Here is a 20003-nt window from a genome sequence, read left to right as displayed (position 1 = left end):
ACATCGCGAGCCGCATGGCGGTTGGGGGCTTGTCCCAATTTAGAAATTGAGATGCAAGCGTCCATTCTGATTTTGTAGGCCCAGGCATGCCAAGGGACTATGGACAAAATAGAAGAAAAGACAACAAACGGCTGTTGAAGAAATCGACGTCGCCATCCCGCGTGATGCCAGGGTCACCTAGGATTGTTCAAGCACATCATGATGTACTTGCCTTATTCGGGCGATTAATTAGCTTGCCTTAGCCGAACCAGCCCAATCCAGCTTGCTACGCTGTAGTTTACCTACCAATCTATGTACTGATTTAACGCCCCAAAATAGCACAGCTGCTTGACTAACTGGCAAGCGGATTTAGCGTCTCTAGAGATATTCTCACTAAAAACTGCACGTGAGCAATATAGTAACGTGCCTCATAGCTTCTGAGTGGTATATTGTAGACCCTTTGCGACCCAACAAGATAGTGTGTTAAACGCTTGAAGGCGGCTTGGCGACATCACTACCTACCTTGCTTAGGTAGCTATAGATATTTACATATGCAAAAGACGTCGCGCGCAAGACGTATATTCCGGATATATAATAACAAGCTGCCGTCATTGTAGCGAAGGGCTAGCGATCACTCATGATGCGATCAGGTCTTCTCGTATTTTAAGTAGAGAAAGTAGAGAAAGTAGAGTCTAGTCTAGGTCTAGACTGGAATTTGACACCAGAACTGGGCAGCCAAGTAGTCAATTCCGCAACCTGACAGGTACAAACAAGGCTTCATCTCAGTTTAAACATGAGTCTGGATTATACCTTCCACAATCAGGCCCGTTCTCCTTACCTATTGGATGTTCCGTACTGAACCAATCCAGCACCAAAATACAAATTTTATTCTAGGTAAAGCCACCGCGCTTCAACAACGAGAAAATATCCTTTCAGTGCTGTATTTCGGGTGCTTTATTTCTTTTACAGGCAAAAATGTGTTTTTGTTGGCCTTGTTGGCCGTTCACCAAAGTTGATCTCGAAGACGACCCCCGGGGCAACAACCCATACCGATTTGTTGAAGGCCGTGACTGGCGGCCTAGCGAGCTTGGTTTGGTTCCTTTGGTAAGTTTTTGCCGTTTGCAAAAAGCCTCCGGAGGGTCTACTTTAAATTGTCCGGGGCACCTATCTAGCTCACTTCACCCTCACTTCACCTTTATCCTCACCTGAACCCCAGACATGGGCTGCTTCCATGCCTACTATCAACCATCAACTGCCCCCGCTCTGCTGTTGGATTGACAGCCGATAGACCTGATTTTGTTTGTTTATTCGGTTCGCTCTCACCTTCTGATCAACAACAACAAACCATACCTTTTCTCTTCCCCTTCTCATCTCCAGGACCAACAACCAGAACCATTTAAACCATTTGCCACGATTTGTCTCCTATCACTCCTTCGATATCGATTGTTGATAGCTGCATTTCGTATCATCTCGTCAAAGATCGCTATCAAAGGCATCGTCGCAAAAACGTGTCGTTGTCAGCATTTCCGTTCCCTGATATCGACTGCCCACTCTTTACCAAACACGATGGCTGCCAACTATGAGAACTCCGCTCAGCCTGTTAATGGCGTCAGTTATCGTAAGCCTAGTTCTCAAATCCCCAGCTGAAATTACTTGGATTCCAAGTCGATGGCCGCAGGCTGACAGACAGCACAGAGCCCCAGGTTCCTGACACCACCTTCGGACCCATGGTTCACACCTACAAGCCACGTTTTGACCATATCGGCTTGGGAACGTTCCCCATGGTCCCAGGACTTGCCGCTCAGTCTGGTTTCACCGTTAGTGTTCATCAGCAACCTGCTCAAATGCAGATTGGTCATGCATTCATGCCACATTTGATGAGTCCTCAGGGCTTTGCGCAGGGCTGCGCTCCTTTGTTCATTGCAAGTGCCAATTCAGCGCAGTTTTGCATAGTTCCGCCCTTCACCCAGGATCCACCATAGAGCTGCCGTGAAGGCTCGGACCCGAGTCCTCACAAACCAGGAATAGTCTCAGGGCTCGCAAGTGCAGCCAGCTCAAGATTGAGACTATGAGTGTTTGACACCAGCCTTGCTTTGCCTATACCTTTTATTTCACAGCACTTTGGGACTTGGCAGACACGAGAAGATCAGAAGCTAACGATGACACAGGGCAACCCAATGGCAATGCAAGCTCCCATCAGTCTTCCACCGACCGGCGCTCCTCTGTTCATGCAACCCGCTGTTCACCCGCCAATGCTTCTGTCTGCCGCCAATGGCATGTCCTTCTCGCAACCAGCCATGGCTATGGGCGCCGGTGTAGCTTGCATGCCCGCCACTCCTGGAGCCTTGTTGCCCGCGGCTTCGCCCGGCATGTTTGTTCAAGGTAATGGCGGCGTCCACCCTGAGCCGGCATGCGGCATTGGCCGAACAGGCGCAGAGTATACCGCTGAGCAAATGGACATGGCTTATGCAAACAAGTCCTTCGAACCACAGGATTTCAAGCCGGCTGATGACACGCCTTCGCGCATGTACATGTGCCGCGAGCTTGATGGAGTCTGGACCATGCGCAGCCGCTTTTCGATTGATCGCATGGCCAAGGAGTGGAGATGGCATATGGCCCCTGAGGGCTATTTCTACGCTGTCCGTCTCCCGAACTGAGTTTGCGCGGCTTCTCCAGAATCAACAAACAATGCTTTCAAACGAGAAGAGAGCTTTCCGGTCAAGGTAGCTGGCTAGTCCAAGATCCGCGACCGACCAATCAAGGTCAGCAGGTATTTATCTGTCTTAAGTAAAGTAAAGGTGCCCCTCCCAATGATCACGAATTAGCTTGGGCTGATTGAAAAGGGCAGCAAGCAGTGTGTACAATTTGATCGACAGTCTTCTGAGCATGATTCTGGCCGCTCTCCGTAAGAGAAACAGCCTGCGTTGTTGTGAGTTGCTTGGTTCAAGAACGAACGCGAAGTGGTACTCGTCGGCTAAGATCTACACCAACAGGAATAGATGGACTTCGGGCAAATCCATTTAGTGCGAGGACGGGATGAAGAGAAAAAATTATTCGACTCTCATGTTCCATCTTATTTTATCGCGCCTGGTGTTCGACGCTTTTCGAGGGTCCACGAAAGACAAGGGGGAGTAAAAGCTGGACACCAAGGATGCTCTTGACGGACGGTTATTTTCTTCGGCTCGATTGGTTAAATCTAGCCTCTTCGATAATTTTTTTCCTTCTTTTTGCCCCCTCTACTCGTTAATACGATAATATGCATGTGCAGATAATCTCGAGCTAGCCTTGATGGTCAAGACAGGCTTAAGAACCTTTATCGATGACATTCACTGCTCCATTGCCAAATGCGCTAGTAGGAAGAACAGGTTGTCACTGTCTTAACACTGTGGGGTCCATCCCCTCGCGCTTCCCCACAAGCTACAACCGACGGTGTTCTTGTAGTCTTGAGAGCCAAAGCCACCTACCTGTTGCTGTTAACTTCAAGCTATTCGCAGTTGGTCTCTTGTATTTTTCCGAGGCTCGCATAACCACGCTTGAAATGTTACTCATCGGTCTAACAGGGTCTATCGCCACGGGGAAGTCAACCGTCTCAAGCCTGCTTTCATCCCCACCCTACTCTATCCCTGTCATCGACGCGGACTTGCTCGCACGGCAGGTCGTCGAGCCAGGAACTCCAGGATACCGCAAAATCGTAGCATACTTTGGCCCTAGCACCCCGGACCTGCTGCAGCCACCCAACCCCGCCGACCCCAATGGTGGCATCGACGGACCCACCGGCAAAGGCAGGCCGCTGAACCGCGCCGTGCTCGGCCGGCGCGTCTTTGGCGACGACCCGGACCGCAGGCGCGACCGGGCCGTGCTCAACGGCATCGTCCACCCGGCCGTCCGCTGGGCCATGTACAAATCCCTGGCCTGGTACTACATCATGGGTCACCGCGCCGTGGTGCTCGATGTGCCGCTGCTCTTCGAGGCCGGGCTGGACAGGCTGTGTGGCACCGTCGTGGTCGTGGCCGTGCGGGACCCCGCGGTCCAGATGGCGAGGCTGCGGGCGCGCGATCCGCACCTCAGCGCCGAGGAGGCCGAGGATCGGGTGAAATCGCAAGGAGACGTGCGCGAAAAGGCGCAGAGGTGCGAGGCCAGGGGTGGCGCGAGGGGCGTCGTGGTCTGGAACGACGGGGACAAGACGGAGCTCGAGAGGGAGCTGAGGCGTGCCGTTCAGATCATTTTCGAAAGCAGCCCCAGGTGGTGGAGCTGGGCGCTGCTGCTCTGCCCGCCGCTCGCCGTCGCGTCTGGCGCTTGGAACTTTTGGCGAAACGTGCAGATTAACAGGGAGTGGAAGGAGATGGAGCAGAGAGGACGGGCAAGGCTGTAAAAATCGAGTGAATTTTTCGTATGTGGAAGGACTGCAACGCAAGACAGAAGCGAGCCTTGATTTTTGGCACAAGGTATTACTTGTCATGATGGATGGCATCTACGATATTGACAGGCTTAAATCATTACGAGGCCAGGTTGCTAATGATTCATCGTAGGCGTTTGTTTTAGTACAAACAATAGTCCTGGGAGCAGGTGGGCTGGCAAACAGGTGGTGTAATGGCCGCCGAGATCGGGGATGGCCATTTTGACGCTCCTTCCTTTTCTGCTTTGACGCCCTTCTCAGTCCAGTCCAACTTCTACAACGCAAACAACTACAAGCCTTCTGACTTCTGACCATCCCTTCACATCTCTCAGCTCGACTTTCCTACCTGCATCAGATTTCCGAGGTCCTGACTGGCCGGACCTGTGCGAATCCCATCACTGGATCCTCGGGCAGATGCGCCAGCCAGCCTCTGCTCAAGTTCATTTTGACTCTATACTGACCAGTCATTGCCACCCTCACTGGACATCTAATTCCACGGCCTCGTATTTCCAATTGTCGCCCTTACAACACTGTCCCCTGCACATAACCTTTAGGCAACATGCCTCCAAACTCTCTGGTCGAATGGATGATCGGTCAGAATGTTTCAACTACAAAACAAAAAAAGATTAGTACCTTCCGTGAGGTTGTCAGACTTCAGGTAGCAACCGATGATGAGTCTGGTGAAGATTCAATTCTCCTGACATATCCTCGCACGCACCAATCCGGTAACATCTCAGGGGCCACCCCGCCTGGCAAGAAGGTTAGGTTTGATCAGGAACATGCACTCAAAGACAGTTCATCCCCGATCAGCCCATCCTCATCGAGCTCAAGCGGCTTGAGCGAAGGAAAACCGAAGGAAGTAAAAACAAAGAGTATTTGCGAAGTTTCAGACAGCGATGAAGACTCCGAACCGCACCCAACATGCTCATGTGCAGATTGCCGAATTGGAAGACGGAGAGCGAGGCGCCTTGCGCGACTGAATCACAAGAAGCTTCAAGGAAGTTCAAGCGATGCTTCTAGTGATACGACAGAAGCAAGTGAGCCGGTGGCGGAACCAAAGAAAGATGATTCCCCTCCCAAAAAGAACGAAGCCAAGAAAAAGGCAGGGAAGAAAAAGTCGCCCAAGAAAGCAGATCCGGAACCAACACCACTCACATCTGAAGCCAGTGATACACCTGGCGATACCACAGAGGGCACACAGACGGAAGGTGGTACGGACAACGAGGCTTCGGCTGCGGCTCTGGCACCACCTCCAGCTCCACAGGAGGAGAAAAAGGAGCCTGCAGATAAGAAGACAAAGAATGGCGCCGGGAATGCTGGCAAGGGCAAACAAGCAAAGAAAGTCAAGAGCACGGATGAAAAGGGTTCGGACAACAAGGCGGAAGAGACCAAGATCGACACAGCTTCCCAGGTTGCCGACAAGTCACCGACTGCAGATAAACCTCTTCAACTGCCTCCGTACTCTCAAATATCCAACATTCGACCACCAAACCTGCTTATGCCGGTCAAGGCGCAGGTATTACAGATTGAACATGCCATCGAGACCCCCGATGATCCGCGCCCAAATGCGTTCATTGACAGCCAGTATGGAGTTCTTCGCGTCTACCATGGCCCCGCGTATGGCAATGCCCTCGGCAGTCTCTATCCAAGACGGTCCTGGTCGGGCAAGGACTTGCCACTGGGGACGCCCCATCCGATGCACAACCCGTACATCCACAGCTTTGGGCAACATCCCCAGGGCCAAGGCCATGGTGGTGCTGTTCCAGATGGCCAGCCGTCGCATAACATGATGCCCCCAGGCTGGTATGCGATGCCAGGTGGCGATGGTCATATGATGCCTAACATCAATCAATGGGGCATGCCAAATACCGGCTACCAACCTCCGCCTGCTGAACCGTTACCCAACCCTCCAGTTGTAACAGCTCAGCCCCCTGAAACTGGTGGAATCAGCTTGAAGTTTGATTCTCAGGGTAGACCTATAACAAGTGGTTCTGCCAAAGGAAGCAATAAAGACCAAGGATGGGCGACAAACGTTGCTCCTCCACCTCCTACAGCGGGACCGAAATCCAATCGCTCGCAGCAAGAGTCTGGATCTAACAAAGATCCTTGGAAGACTAATGGATGGGGCTCTAGCATGCCCTGGGGAGATGGTGCCAGTGGAGAGAATGCAAAGGAGGTCAGTCACCAGGGCAAGGGAAGCAACAGAGGAGATACTGCTTTGGGTGGCGACACTGGTGCGGCACAAGCTTGGGGATCAGTACAAGGAGGCAGCAACAGAAGCAACAGACATAACAACAATAACGGCGGACAATGGGCTACCGATGCGAACAACCAGACTGGGAGCAAGGGTTGGGGTGGTGGTGGCTCGAATGTCAGCAAGAGGGAAAGTGCTCTTCCTGGCTGGCCAACACATTCCCCCAAATGCCCCCCTCGTCAGAACCCTTGGGTCAGCTCGAATAGTGGCCCCAACAACGAAGGCTCTGCAGGTGGCAACGGCGGCTGGAACGATCCACAACCCAGAACAACTGGAGGTTGGGGTGGTGGTGGTGCGTCTGCGGATAACTGGAATGCATGGGGCACGGGATCGCAAACAAAAAACGCCGGCTGGAACGAGCCACCTAAAAATACACCCGAGAGAGGCAGCAAAGGAGGATGGAACGCGCAGCCGGGTGGGAATAGTAACGTAGCTTGGGGCGGTGGCGACAATCAGCGTAATGATCCAGCCCCTGATGCCCCAGTGGACGGTCCCTCTGATACTCGGCCCCAAGGCTCCCCTCCAGCTAACCAAGACGCAGGCCGCAACGGATGGACCAACGCCGGCTCGGGTGGCTCAGCGAACTGGGGACGAGGTGGTGGAACAAACAGCAACTGGAGCTACAATAATGTCGGCGGCGGCTGGGGTCGAAGTGGCTCGACCAAAGGTACGCCACCACGTCCTCCTTCTGTCCCGGCCAATCAATGGCAAAGTACACCCGATCCACCCCCAGCCGATATCACCAAGCCTCCCTCCGATTTGGGGCCTGATGCTGGAAACTGGGATACTGGTTCTAATCATAGCGGTGGAAGTGGGAAAAAAGCGGATGATGGGGATAAAGGAGATGGAACGGAGAGGATGCCGTGTACTTGGCCCACTCCGCTACCGAGCGCGCATCCTGACGGCGGCTGGCCAAGTAATGGTAGCGATAACGGCAAGATTACTGACAAAGGAGTACCAGGCGCCTTCTTCGGTCCGGCCGGTCCTCCCAACGCGTGCGATCAGCCGATGCCTTCTGACAATAATGTCGGCGGAGCTCCCGACGGCGGATGGGCCAACGCCCCCAGTGACAACCAAAACAACAATTGGGCCGGTGGTGGTGGCGGCGGCGGAAACTGGAATTCCAGCAATATCGGAAGGACGGTATCAACAGTTGGAGATGGAGGCTATGGGCCCGCAGGTAACGCCGGGCCCATGTCTGAAATCCCACCATGGGGCGATGCTACAGCAGCTCAGAGCACTCGTCCTGAGCCCCAGCAGAAGAAACCAGACAATCCATGGTGAATTGCTCAATTCTATCTCTAGACGATCAATAGTAGTTAGTGTCTACTGCGATAGCCCTCGTGTCTGCGCTTAGAGACCAAATCAGTAATGCGGAAATCTGAAGGCCCGCATAAAATTTGACATTTGAGTCTCCGAGCTGGGGTGACTCTGAGATGTCCATTGGGCGGTTATCTTCCTTGGCAGGTATCTTTCACTCTGTTTGATAACTGTTTTGGTTTTGGTCTACCATATCTCGAGGGATGTTGACATAGAGGCTCCAGCATGAGTATAAACTCAAGAAGGTATGGATGCGAGCTGGAAATGGTCGTCGTTAAGGTGTGTAATGCCGAGAGAGAATAGGCTTTTGCTGTTGCTATTGCTTTGGTCTGTTATATACGAACTGCATTCGACAGGGTAATTATTATCGGGACAAGTTAAGATTTTTTTCGATAATAATATCTGAACTAGTCTAGATCCGATATTTTTGTTGTTTTCCCCAAAATGAAAAACAAAATAAAAATAGATACAGGACCGATTTCTCAACCCACCATGTGATAGGCTTCTATTTTGGGCCTTCTATCGTCGTCAATACAATGTACAAGTACCTATAGTCTGGGTTGTTTTGTGCCCCGCACAACGGATATACATATAGTACCGTGTATCTTTCTTCTTTTACCGACGTTACGTAAATGTCACGGTGATGATATTTCAGACCTGCAGGGTCCTTACACATCTGCCCATCGAACACTGTATTAAGTCAGAGGTGACACAATCGGTGGATGAAAACCATCGTTTCGGGTCTTTCCGAAACGTCATGCGCTCATGCAATTTATGTTTATCATACTGCAGTTAGATGGTGGACTACACATGGAGAATTCATCATACGGTATTTATAAGCAACACAAGTCTCGGTCTTTGATCGGCTGGCCGATCCCCCGAGCGTATTCAGAGCAGCTGAACGGGGCGGCTTTTGGATGGCACGCTTTTTACCGTAGCGTACTGGACCAAAATGTCCGACTCGGCTAGATGTACCGAATAATTATGGGAATGAGTCGTCTTGTCATTATTATTATTATTGTTATTATTATTATTTTTATTATTATTAATTTTTTTTTTTCTTTTTTTTTTTGGGACGATATGACTGCCTGATATCATTTGAAAAACCCCAAGTGGGCCCTGCATATCAATGATGGTGGCCCGGCATTCTGATGGGCATACTTACCAACCGTTGCTGGTAAATGGGGTTACACAGCAGCTGACCAGAGTAAATGACAAGGAGATTGTCAACTTGGGGTATCAAATATGCACTCACTTGTTGAGGAGGGTGTTCCAGACTTTTCGACGGGATGAAGATGTATTCTCGTTGTTGTTCGGATGTGATTAAAGATTTTTCATCGAGGCAGCCATGGGAGCAATGATACTATACGGGAAGAAACGCATGCCGGTTCGGCTATTGGGTGCGGTGCGGCTTGCTTCGGTTCACTAAAAACGCGGCTACTGTGCCAATGATTGATTGGATTTTCACGTGGAAACGAACTCTTACCAACTGCTGGCACGGGATTCGCCGTCCACATGCGAGCGCACATGAATCCGACCCACTTTCAGCTTTCGGCATGAGAAAAACACGTCATAACGCTAAGGTTGAGTACAGTATTACTGTCTGTACCTTAGCTTTATTGTTGCCGCGGTGCAGGGAACTTTCGACCTCAATTCATTCCAACACACCCCTCTCCTGGGGGACATAGCTTTTTAGAATTCGACTAGTCTAGTTCTTGGTCGTCTTTGGGACGAAAGTGCTTTCACGCTCGGCACTAAGGGAGTTTAGCTTTGTTGTGAAGCTTAGCAATTGTCAAACGGATTCGACAGCCGAACTTCGTGCCGCGAAATCAAACCAGTTTTGCACATCCTGGGGGACCAATGATGACCAGGTAGACCGCAAACTGACCCTTACCCCCTCCTCGAAAGGAAAAGAAGAAACGAAAAAAAAAAGAAAAAAAAAAAGGAACAATGTCTGTATTGGTCAAGGGAGCAGGCAGGGTTTGCGCTCGCAACCCGAGCTGTTGCTACTCGGCGCCGAGGTTACGGACAGCCGCCATCTCATCAACCTCCACAGCAAACTATACGGCGTCTCGGTCACAGAGGAGGTTACCAAGGACGACTGCAGCCTCCTGGACGCAAACGCGCCTCTTCTCCGTCAGCAGGCCACGGCGGTACGCTACCGAGGAGGAATCCTTCGATCCCCGGACGGTCGAGAGGGAGAGCGATGAGGTGGATGTTTGCATTGTGGGTGGAGGTGCGCAAAGCTCTCACTCACCACTGGACTCAAGGCAGCAAAAAAGCGCTTGGAGGAATAAACTTTGGACCGCGATTTTGTGACTAATATGATTCCATGTGTCTACTCTCCCAGGCCCGGCCGGTCTCAGTGCCGCGATCCGCTTGAAGCAGCTCGCAAACGAGGCCGGCAATGAAGACTTCCGCGTTCTCCTCCTCGAAAAGGCCGGCGAGCTCGGCGCGCACATCGTGTCGGGCGCCGTGATCCAACCCACCGCCATCGACGAGTTGATCCCCGACTGGCTGTCCGAGGACAACCCCGACCGCTTCGAGCATGCGACGCCCGCAGGCACCGACCGCATGCGCTTCCTGACCAAGACGAGAGCCATCCCCCTGCCCGGCCCGCCGCAGATGAACAACCACGGCAACTATATCGTCAGCCTGGGCCAGTTCACCGCCTGGCTGGGCGCGCGCGCTGAGGAGCTCGGCGTCGAGGTTTATCCGGGCTTCGCCGCCTCCGAGGTCATTTACAAGTCGGACGGCTCGGTTCTCGGAGTCGCCACCAACGACCTGGGCATTGGGCGCGACGGCAAGCCCAAGGACTCGTTCGAGCGCGGCATGGAGTTCCACGCCCGCTGCACGCTCTTCGCCGAGGGTTGCCACGGTAGCTTGACCAAGCAGGTTACCAAGAAGTTCGACCTGCGCCGCGACAGCCAGCCGCAGACGTACGGGCTCGGGCTCAAGGAGGTCTGGGAGGTCGACCCGGCCAAGTTCCGCAAGGGTGAGATAACGCACTCGCTCGGCTACCCGCTGCCCAAGGACGTGTATGGCGGCGCGTGGATGTACCACTTTGGCGACAACCTCGTGTCGCTCGGCCTCGTCGTCGCCCTCGACTATCCGAATCCCTGGATGTCGCCGTACCAGGAGTTCCAAAAGATGAAGAAGCACCCGCTCTACAGGGAGGTGCTTGAGGGCGGCAAGTGCATCTCGTACGGCGCCCGCGCCCTGATCGAGGGCGGGTTCCAGTCAATCCCTAAGGTCGCCTTTCCTGGCGGCGCCCTGATCGGCGACTCTGCCGGCTTCGTCAACGTGCCCAAGGTCAAGGGCACGCACAACGCCATGAAGTCAGGAATGTTGGCGGCCGAGGCCGCATGGAAGGCCCTGGGCACAAACGAGAGCAAGGGGTCCGTCTTTCTCTACGACTACGAGAGCTCGCTGCGCCAGTCCAGCATATGGAAGGAGCTCAAGGAGGTGCGCAACATGCGCCCGTCCTTCCACAACCCGCTTGGCCTGTACGGCGGCATCATGTACTCGGGACTGGAGGCATACGTCCTCAAGGGCCGCGTGCCCTGGACGTTGAAGCACAAAACGACCGACCACGGCGCCACCAAGCCGGCGGACCAGTGCGAAAAGATCGAGTACGAAAAGCCCGACGGCGAGATCACCTTTGACATTCTCACCAGCGTCTCCCGCACCGGCACCAACCACGAGGAAGACCAGCCGGTACACCTGCAAGTCAAGGACTGGGACCGCCACGCGCTCGAGACCTGGCCCAAGTTCAAGGGCCTGGAGAACAGATTCTGCCCGGCCGGTGTGTACGAATACGTCGAGGATCATTCCAAGGAGCTGGGTGTCAGGTTCCAAATCAATGCTCAAAAGTAAGCAGTCATTGACACGCTCCCTTGCATCCACAATCCATCATGCGAAATAAAAATAACTAACCAGACCGCTCTGCTCGACGATAGCTGCATTCATTGTAAGACGTGTGATATCAAGGCACCCCATCAAGATATAAATTGGCAGGTGCCGCAAGGAGGCGAAGGACCTAAGTACTATATGACATAGAGTAGAAAATTATTCATCACTGTAGTGCCTCTAAATGGATCACAAATTGGTGAAACCCGTCTTTTTTGCTTTTGACGTAATGGACATAGAAACAAAGATTGACAGTTTTCAGGTGAGACCTTGATTAATAAAATCCTTCGTTTATCGAACGCATTTCTTATTCTTGTTATACGGTGGGTCCATCGCCATCACGAGCGATGCCAAGTCTTGGCCGAGGGCCCAAAAAAAAAAAAAAAAAAAAAAATAGAGAGGGAGCATGCCAGACGCGGATTCGTGAAATTGCGCGAAGAGAAAACGCGAAGAAAATGATGCGTTGGTGACGCGAGGCTGCGCGAAATGTACGAGTGCCTCAAATGCAACCTGATCATTAAGCAGGAGTCGTCACCGTGGAGCCCTCTAAATAAACGATGGACACAGTACGAGGGAATTAGGACGCACGATATTACCAGCCTCCTTTCCTTTGCATCAAATGGATGAGCCGCGATGTCCCGGCCAACATGCGTCAAGTTTGCACCATCCCCGCCTCCGGCTGGGGGCGGCATCACTGGCTACATTTGGCCAATCAGACGCCGACTACGTGCATTGATTGCTTCACGCTATCATGCAGATAAGCTGCCCGACACGGTCATAGAACACGCCAGTGGTACCTTTCGCGATTGGCTCATCAGACGGGAGGGAGGGCAAGACTGACGACAGAACGGGAGCAGTCAACGGGCTGAAACTAATCTCCTCCCCTCCAGACTGGGAATTAACAAGGAAGAAAACGTATTTCTGTTGTCTGGCCGAGCTTGTGCGACTGAAATCCAGTAAATCCCATAAGAATGATCGCGGGTGGGTCAGTACATGGGAAATTCCAGCAGCTGGAGGTGGTTGGCCTCCAAAAGCAATAAGGGGCACAGGACGAGGACAGATTGTGCAATGTGATTCGTGCGCAGATTGTGTGTGAGTCATAAGAAAAGGAAAACAAGGGAGTCAAGGCATGGGGGGCGAGACAAGCACGGACAGGGATTGATGAGGGGTGACAGTGCGCCAGCGTCGGACCGGAGCAGCTTGGTACCAGTACCTATGTGTACCGGTACCGGTACCTCTGTCAGGCGCCCGTGCCATTTCCACTTGGAATTTTGGGGCGAGTGTAAATTCCGCGACCGGACCTTTATTCCCTGCACAGCGACGGGTCTGGAAAGCGTAAAACGCTGGGCAAAAAAGGGGCTGCTGGAGTCTCCGGAGTCAGGTAACAATTGACGCTACTGGCGATGCCCCTGAAGACTGGTTGCGCTGAGTTTTATCACTCGCCCCAAGACGCGGATCGATCCATGTGATTGATTGCAAATCGCCTGCGGTGAAAGCCGAACTCGATTTCCTGGTTGTCCTGGTGGTGTATTTTTGAAGAAAAGAAAAAAAAAAAAAACCCGTAAATAGTAAATGTGAGGGCTTGTTTAATGGCATGAGACGATGATGAGTCGTGCAATTGAGAAAGAGGTTGAGATCGAGGGAAAGTGCTTGACGAGAGCGGTGGTGGCATTGGGATGGATGGAGTGTTGGTTAGTGGTGACAAAACAGAAGGAAGCCAAAAGAAATGAGGACGGGCAAGTGAGGTGGTACTCCGTTAAGATAGCATGGGGCGGTGTCGTCGCCTCAGGCTGCCATCAGCAATTTTAATCTTACACAGTGCCGACATTTTTCTGGGAGCAATTTGAACGGGAGGGTAAAGCACCTGTTTGTTAGTCGCTTACTGTACTAGGCAAGCTCGGAGTGAAACGCGGGAAACCCTGGTGCGCGCTGGAGTCTGAGCCGTGGGTGATGGAGACTGCACGCGCATCGAAATTTGATTGTATTCTGGGCGTAACGGGGGTAACCAACACTTTGTGGACCAAGGTCACACTGAGTCGCGCATGCTCTGGAAGCCAGAACCCATCCATCAGTCAATTATCGGCAAGAAAAACTTCCATCAACCGGTCCTGAGTCGGTACGAGACTGTGGCAATACTGTATGTGCTAGAAGTGGCGCGGGACGGCTGTGGTCGGGTTGAGCATAAAGGCGAAGAAATCGCGTCAACTGGAGTTTGCATGCGTGATTCGTGGACTTCACTGGCGTCTGAGGCACCGGCAGCAGTTCGGTGATCGGCGGTTGGCCACGACCACGAAGTAAAGCCCGTCGGGCGCCTGAAAAAAAAAGTGTGCTGTATAGGTATATATGTACCGTATATGAGCGAGCTTGATTGAACCCACGTTGGGTCTAGGACAACCGACCGAAACTTTGACATTTTCATAAGGGATTGTTCCCTTTTGGGCAACAAGGGAATATCAGGAAAAGAAAAAGAAAAAGAAAAACAAAAGATTAGGTCCACGAATGTGGTTTATTGACGAGAATGCCACGCATAACGTTAGAGACCATGACAAACAGGTCGCAGTTGAACATGTTCTGTCTTTGTTTTTTGTTCGATTGTCAGACCCGAAATTTTGTCGAAAAGAGAAAGCGTTTGGCCAGAGGCGGCAGGAATGTTTCAGGCTTTGTGATGGAGGGTGGGCGTAGGGGAAAAAAGAAATTACGAATTTTGACCGGAAGGCCAGGCTGATCCCCAGAGACCCAACGGCTGCAACCCGACGGCTACAATAAGGCAAGGGTATGGTAGTTGGCTAGGCCTGGCGTCCAAGAAGATTTTAGGAAAAGAAGCGCGAACAAGGGATGAAAGAACAAGTGCGACCCGAGGAGGTACCGGTACTTTGTCCAGAAAAGACCCGCAAGCGTCGAATGCTGTGGCAGCAAGTGACACAAATGTGGATTTAATGCGAGATTACGAACAGTTGATTGGCTGGTTGACTGATGGATGCGGCCAAGAAGCTGACCCACCGCCACACAGTGCTGACAACTCAGGCCTTAGGTTGCCACTGCTTGCACTTGTGTGAAAATTATAAGAAGGCTGTCCTCCCCTCACCTGCTGATTTTGAACCGCATGCTGCGCGGAAGCCCCGACCGACCTACGTATTCGTGACATCCCGTACGTGGTCAATTTTTTTTTTTATCGCTCTCTAATATCCACACACACCTCGACCCCTCACCCCGCCTCTATCCCACCAAAAAAAAAAAAAAAAAAAATCATTCATCATCACCTCACCTGGGCGACGTCGCAAGTGATTGCATCGCATCCCAGATAGCCTCTCTTCGCCCTTGCTCTTGCGATTAGTGTGTGCGCAAGCCACTCTCTAGATTTAATTCTCTTCTGCCCGGTCGACGAGGACGTTATTGCAATAGTCTCCTACGACAAAGGTTCTCAGACCTGAACTGACAGTTATCTGATCCGCTGTTCAGACTCTACCTTTGCTCGACGTCGACTTTTATTTACCCGTCGAGAAAACACAAGAAGTCAATTCGCATCTGCTGTCAAGCACCGACGCAGTTGTCGACTTACGAATAGAAGAACATTTTCCTTTCGCTGCCAAGTTGTGAACCCAAGACGTCGTCACAAAAAGATTTTTCTTCGAGTGCCTTTTGCGTGTATCGCCGCCGCCGCCGAGATCCCGTCGACCGAGACATTCACTTGACCTCGGTCTGTTTGTTCGCCTGAACCGCCACGAAGAGGACGTCGATTGAGACACATCATCGCCTCTGAAGCATCTCTGGACAGACAACTGTTGGGGAGACATTAGCTTGTTTATCTCCGACGTCTGGGTAAGATGACTCCTGACACCTTGCCATAACACGGCTTCTGGGTGGTCATTCGATTTGTCGTAGAAGCTGTATATTTTCGCCAATCTTGTAATAGTGGCTATTGTAGGCCCCTGTGCTAATCCTTAATCTTCAGATCCATCTAAACGGTCGCCTTCTTTCATCAATATGGAGGGTATTCAAACACACCCATCGAATGCGGCACAGGCTAAGGCCTTCACTGCACCCGGCTCTCTCTCCTTCCCTGGAGGTCATGGGGAGCTCACGCCTCCGAATGATGCCAACGGCCAGCGGCCAGCCGCCAATGGCGCTCCGCTGGGGTCTCAAGCCGCAAATGGCACTGGGGTGACTCCCGCGACTCCAGCAGCAACGCCTGCCGCAACCCAGACTGGGAGTGGATTGACACCGACGCTACAGTGAGTTCATTCACATTTCTGGTCCTTTGTAAACATCCTCTGACGTTATGATAGAAACATCGTAGCGACCGTGAACCTGGATTGCCGACTGGACCTGAAGACGATTGCACTTCACGCCCGGAACGCAGAGTATAACCCCAAGGTACATCTTGCTCCCCTGCAGAACACACATCTGTGGGAGCTTGGGCTAACCTGAGTAGCGTTTCGCTGCTGTTATTATGCGTATCCGTGAGCCAAAGACCACGGCTTTGATCTTTGCCTCTGGCAAGATGGTCGTCACCGGCGCCAAGTCTGAGGACGATTCGAAGCTTGCGTCTCGGAAGTACGCTCGTATTATCCAGAAGCTCGGCTTCAACGCCAAGTTTACCGACTTCAAGATTCAGAACATCGTGGGCTCGTGCGACATCAAATTCCCCATTCGGTTGGAGGGTCTTGCCTCGCGTCACCACAACTTCAGTTCCTACGAGCCTGAGTTGTTCCCTGGTCTTATCTACCGCATGATCAAGCCTAAGATCGTTCTTCTAATCTTCGTCAGTGGCAAAATTGTTCTGACTGGCGCCAAGGTGCGCGAGGAGATATATCAAGCTTTCGAGATGATCTACCCTGTGCTGCAAGACTTCCGCAAAGTCTGAACAGCCTACTTTTACCATGATGAATTCACGATATCACAATACCCCCCGCACTCGCAATTACCCCAAAAAAATCTGCAGGGCTGGTTGGGTCGATTGACACAACTGGTCATGACCAGTCCTGCCTGTAACACCTTGTCGACATTTTTCGAGTTTTGATTTTACTCTTTTTCATGAGCATTGCATTGGCGTTCAGAGGGGATGGCCTCCAAGGATGGCATCACACATTTTATTTCGGCGGACAAAAAAATGATTCTCACGGATGGTTTTTCGCGACAACTCACTTTTTTTTTTTTTTTTAGAGTTTTGCTCCTCATGAGGGGCGCTCGGCGGCAAGATTGCGCAGGTTGTGAGAATTGTCGTCTTTTAATATGCAGGCGACTCATGACTAGGGCCTGGGGGGATCAACCAAGATTGGATGGAAGGCGTCGATGGCGTCTGCTCTGCTTGAGCATTCTTTCACGTACAGTGTCCCAAGCACTTATGTGTGCGTAACTCCTGGGTAACATTTTGAGCTGCCTGGACAAGGCGTAATGGCGAGGGTACGGCTTTACAAGCACTACTGCTTCGTGGACTTCGGTTGCGTGTGGTGATGGTTCTAATTACCATTAATTAGCCAGTTACCGGCGACGACTACTCAGGTGGTTGATAGCCATGAGAAGCCGAATCACATTGCGTCAGTATATCGTTCTTGTGCCCAATGATGTTATAACTTTGATGCTTTTGTCGACTTTGCCATTTCCTCTTTAAAGTAGCGACCAGCCTGGCCAGCACGGCTGCCGTCCTCTGTGCAAACCTGGTCCCAGCGGACGCTATCAGGCAGAGTATTGAATGCCCATTTGTCCGCGAATGCTGAGGGGCGATCATATGCGATACAGTCGGCTATACGTTCTCCCAGAACTGGCAAGAACTAGAATCCGCACCAAAGGAATTAGTCAAACAGGCAAACTATCTTTGATGAACATTGCGTGCCGATTTTTTACGCACCTTGAACCCGTGGCCGCTACCACCGGTGGCGAGGAAAAGACCTTCCCACTCAGGATGATAGTCGATGATGAAATCACCCGACTTTGTATCGGTGTACCAGCATACGCGAGTTGAAGTGAAGGGCCGGTCGTGAATAGCAGGGATCGGGACCATGTCCCTCAATGCCGAACGTAAGGCTTCCTTGCTTTGCTGAGGAATATCTTGGAAAGCTTCTGCCACGTCAACTGGCGGCAAAGAAACGGTGTAAGGCGCATTCGATGCCATTCCAGAGCGCAAAGGTGTCGCGGTAGTAGTAGGGTTGAGGTAACCGTACTCGTGTCGGGCAACTTTGAGGACGTTGTTTGCTGGCGGGATGATGAAGAGTCCAGAACCAAAATTGAGGTAGACGGGCATTTTAGCCAACGCGGCTTGCTCCTCGTCCGTGATGTCCAAGTACGCGAGCACCTGGGCTGTCGCGGCTGCACGGCCTGCCAGGTCCACCAATCCACCTGTCCAGGCCCCTGTTGCGAGAACAACCAGATCGGCCGAGAGCTGCCTGTCGTCAGAGAGCTTCACCCCTGTAATCTTTTTGCCGTTGCGGGTCAGGCTGGTTGCGGTGCCTGACACGAATTTGACTCGTCCAGTCTCCTTGACTTTGCGCAGAAGCCATTGCATGGAACGGTCTGCATCAGCCCACCCAGAGTTGAGATTTTGGTAACCCCAAACACCTGAGTTGACGTGGCCAGTGCCAACGGCTTCTCGAATAGCCTCGATATTGGGCAGGAGTTTGAGCTTTCCTTGAAGCGATGGGTCCTTTTTTGCCATGGCATTGACGTTCTCCCAGCTCTGCTTGCAGTAATAAGCGCCATCTTTCTTGGCTACAGTGCTGGAAGGAACACTGTCAACGACCAACACCAGACCACTTTCACTGTATCTCCCTTGGCCGCCAAGGTCATTATCTCCTTGCTTCCGCCATTCATGCTGAGCTTCAGCAGCTAGAGCAGCATATGCAGGATCAGCATAATCGGCGCGAATTATGCGAGAAGTATCAACACTCGAGGCATCTCGCGATGGGAACAAGGCTTCATCCACCGAGCGGTCAAGAACAGTTATGGCGGTGTTGGAAAAGGCATCGCGGCGGGCGAGAGCATATGCCGTCCCTAGGCCAAAAACTCCCGAACCAACGATCAGGATGGATGAAGGGGGGTTGAATTGTTGATTAGGGGAAGATGATTTGCTTGACATGGTAAAGAAAGGATGGAAGATGCAAGGTAAAGCTTGGGGTTTCAAGGCCTTAAGAAGGATGACTATCTCCTTCGTGCGTGTGTGTGTATGTGTGATCGCCAGTTGGCTTAGCTCAGCGCAATGAAATCGCGCTGGAACAAGGCGGTCTGTGTGGTTTTCCGTTATCCGGTAGCGGCACGGCAGACTGTTGGGCTGTTTCAGTTGAATGTATTCCTGCCAGACGCGTCAAAGCTAGGAACGAGGAGGCTGAGGCTCAATTTTCTGCAGATTCTGGACTCAGGCCTGAGACAAGAATAGCAGTAAAAGAGGAATCGCTTTGTCGACTGCTGATCCGGAGAAAGAGAGGGAGGGAAAAAAGAGGAAATTTGTGAATCTTAAATCCGTGTCAGTCGGGCGATTTCATCAGCTCCCAAGAAGCCCCGCTCCGTAGCCGGCGTGGGTAACTGGGCAGACTTTGGTATTGGGATTCACTGGTGGGTGGGTATCCATCGTGATGCGTGCGGACGCCATTTAGTTGACTCCACCGACAAGTCAAGCTCGACAGTCTGGGAGACAAGCAAAACCCGACTATGCTAGATTGATATCATGGCATGTGCTTCACCAAAAACCTAAGCACTACTGCAGATCGCTCCGCATCTAGACTTGGGAGGTTATGCTCCGTAGTCATGGCGTTCTTTTTTTGTAACGGCCAAGAGGTTGGTGTGAAGTATTCCATGTCATGAAGTTCCTAAAAAAAGGCCTTGGGGCATTAGAGAGTAAATAACGAGTCTCATGCATGCTTATTCCTCGAGGTGCATCTTTTCGGCACATGCGAATCCCTGAGTAAAAACCGTTCCTCGATGATTAACTGTTGAAGTATAATACAGGTACGCTATAGAGGGCTTCAACGAGGACCAAAAGGTCCAAAGCCTGGTATTGAAGGTAATTGGTAAATCCAGACTTGAGTCGTAGACGGGAGAATTACATGTAGATGTGAATGAAGAGATAGATTAGCCTGACAGGTACCTGAACAGACTAAAACAGCCAAGTTGCGTGAAGAATTCAACAGAAAGCCCGCTCTAGCTCCGGGGGGG

General features: G+C 51.8%; 6 protein-coding genes across 6 annotated transcripts; 5 read left to right on the top strand and 1 right to left on the bottom strand.

Moving 5' to 3' along the window:
• Positions 1–1545: 1545 nt before the first annotated feature.
• On the top strand, positions 1546–2636 carry PpBr36_00559 (uncharacterized protein; the record flags this gene model as incomplete). Its single annotated transcript, XM_029887752.1, has 3 exons — positions 1546–1597; positions 1666–1796; positions 2097–2636. The coding sequence occupies 3 exons, from the start codon at positions 1546–1548 to the stop codon at positions 2634–2636; spliced, it is 723 nt and encodes a 240-aa protein (XP_029750604.1).
• Positions 2637–3517: 881 nt separating this feature from the next.
• Positions 3518–4351, top strand: PpBr36_00558 (uncharacterized protein; the record flags this gene model as incomplete). Its single annotated transcript, XM_029887751.1, has 1 exon — positions 3518–4351. One exon carries the CDS (start codon positions 3518–3520, stop codon positions 4349–4351), a length of 834 nt encoding a protein of 277 aa, XP_029750603.1.
• A 583-nt stretch (positions 4352–4934) lies between these two features.
• Positions 4935–7913, top strand: PpBr36_00557 (uncharacterized protein; the record flags this gene model as incomplete). The annotated part of the gene is made up of 1 exon (XM_029887750.1): positions 4935–7913. One exon carries the CDS (start codon positions 4935–4937, stop codon positions 7911–7913), a length of 2979 nt encoding a protein of 992 aa, XP_029750598.1.
• A 1986-nt stretch (positions 7914–9899) lies between these two features.
• On the top strand, positions 9900–11825 carry PpBr36_00556 (uncharacterized protein; the record flags this gene model as incomplete). Its single annotated transcript, XM_029887749.1, has 2 exons — positions 9900–10185; positions 10300–11825. 2 exons carry the CDS (start codon positions 9900–9902, stop codon positions 11823–11825), a joined length of 1812 nt encoding a protein of 603 aa, XP_029750597.1.
• Positions 11826–15842: 4017 nt separating this feature from the next.
• PpBr36_00555 (uncharacterized protein) lies at positions 15843–16722 on the top strand (the record flags this gene model as incomplete). Its single annotated transcript, XM_029887748.1, has 3 exons — positions 15843–16090; positions 16145–16232; positions 16291–16722. 3 exons carry the CDS (start codon positions 15843–15845, stop codon positions 16720–16722), a joined length of 768 nt encoding a protein of 255 aa, XP_029750596.1.
• Positions 16723–17425: 703 nt separating this feature from the next.
• PpBr36_00554 (uncharacterized protein) lies at positions 17426–18930 on the bottom strand (the record flags this gene model as incomplete). Its single annotated transcript, XM_029887747.1, has 2 exons — positions 17426–17629; positions 17707–18930. The coding sequence occupies 2 exons, from the start codon at positions 18928–18930 to the stop codon at positions 17426–17428; spliced, it is 1428 nt and encodes a 475-aa protein (XP_029750595.1).
• Positions 18931–20003: the final 1073 nt, after the last annotated feature.

Source organism: Pyricularia pennisetigena, chromosome 2 (assembly GCF_004337985.1).
Source record: "Pyricularia pennisetigena strain Br36 chromosome 2, whole genome shotgun sequence".
In the NCBI taxonomy this organism is placed as follows: domain Eukaryota; kingdom Fungi; phylum Ascomycota; class Sordariomycetes; order Magnaporthales; family Pyriculariaceae; genus Pyricularia; species Pyricularia pennisetigena.
The sequence above is the reverse complement of the archived record's forward strand: the minus strand, read 5'-3'. Positions and strand labels throughout refer to the sequence as shown.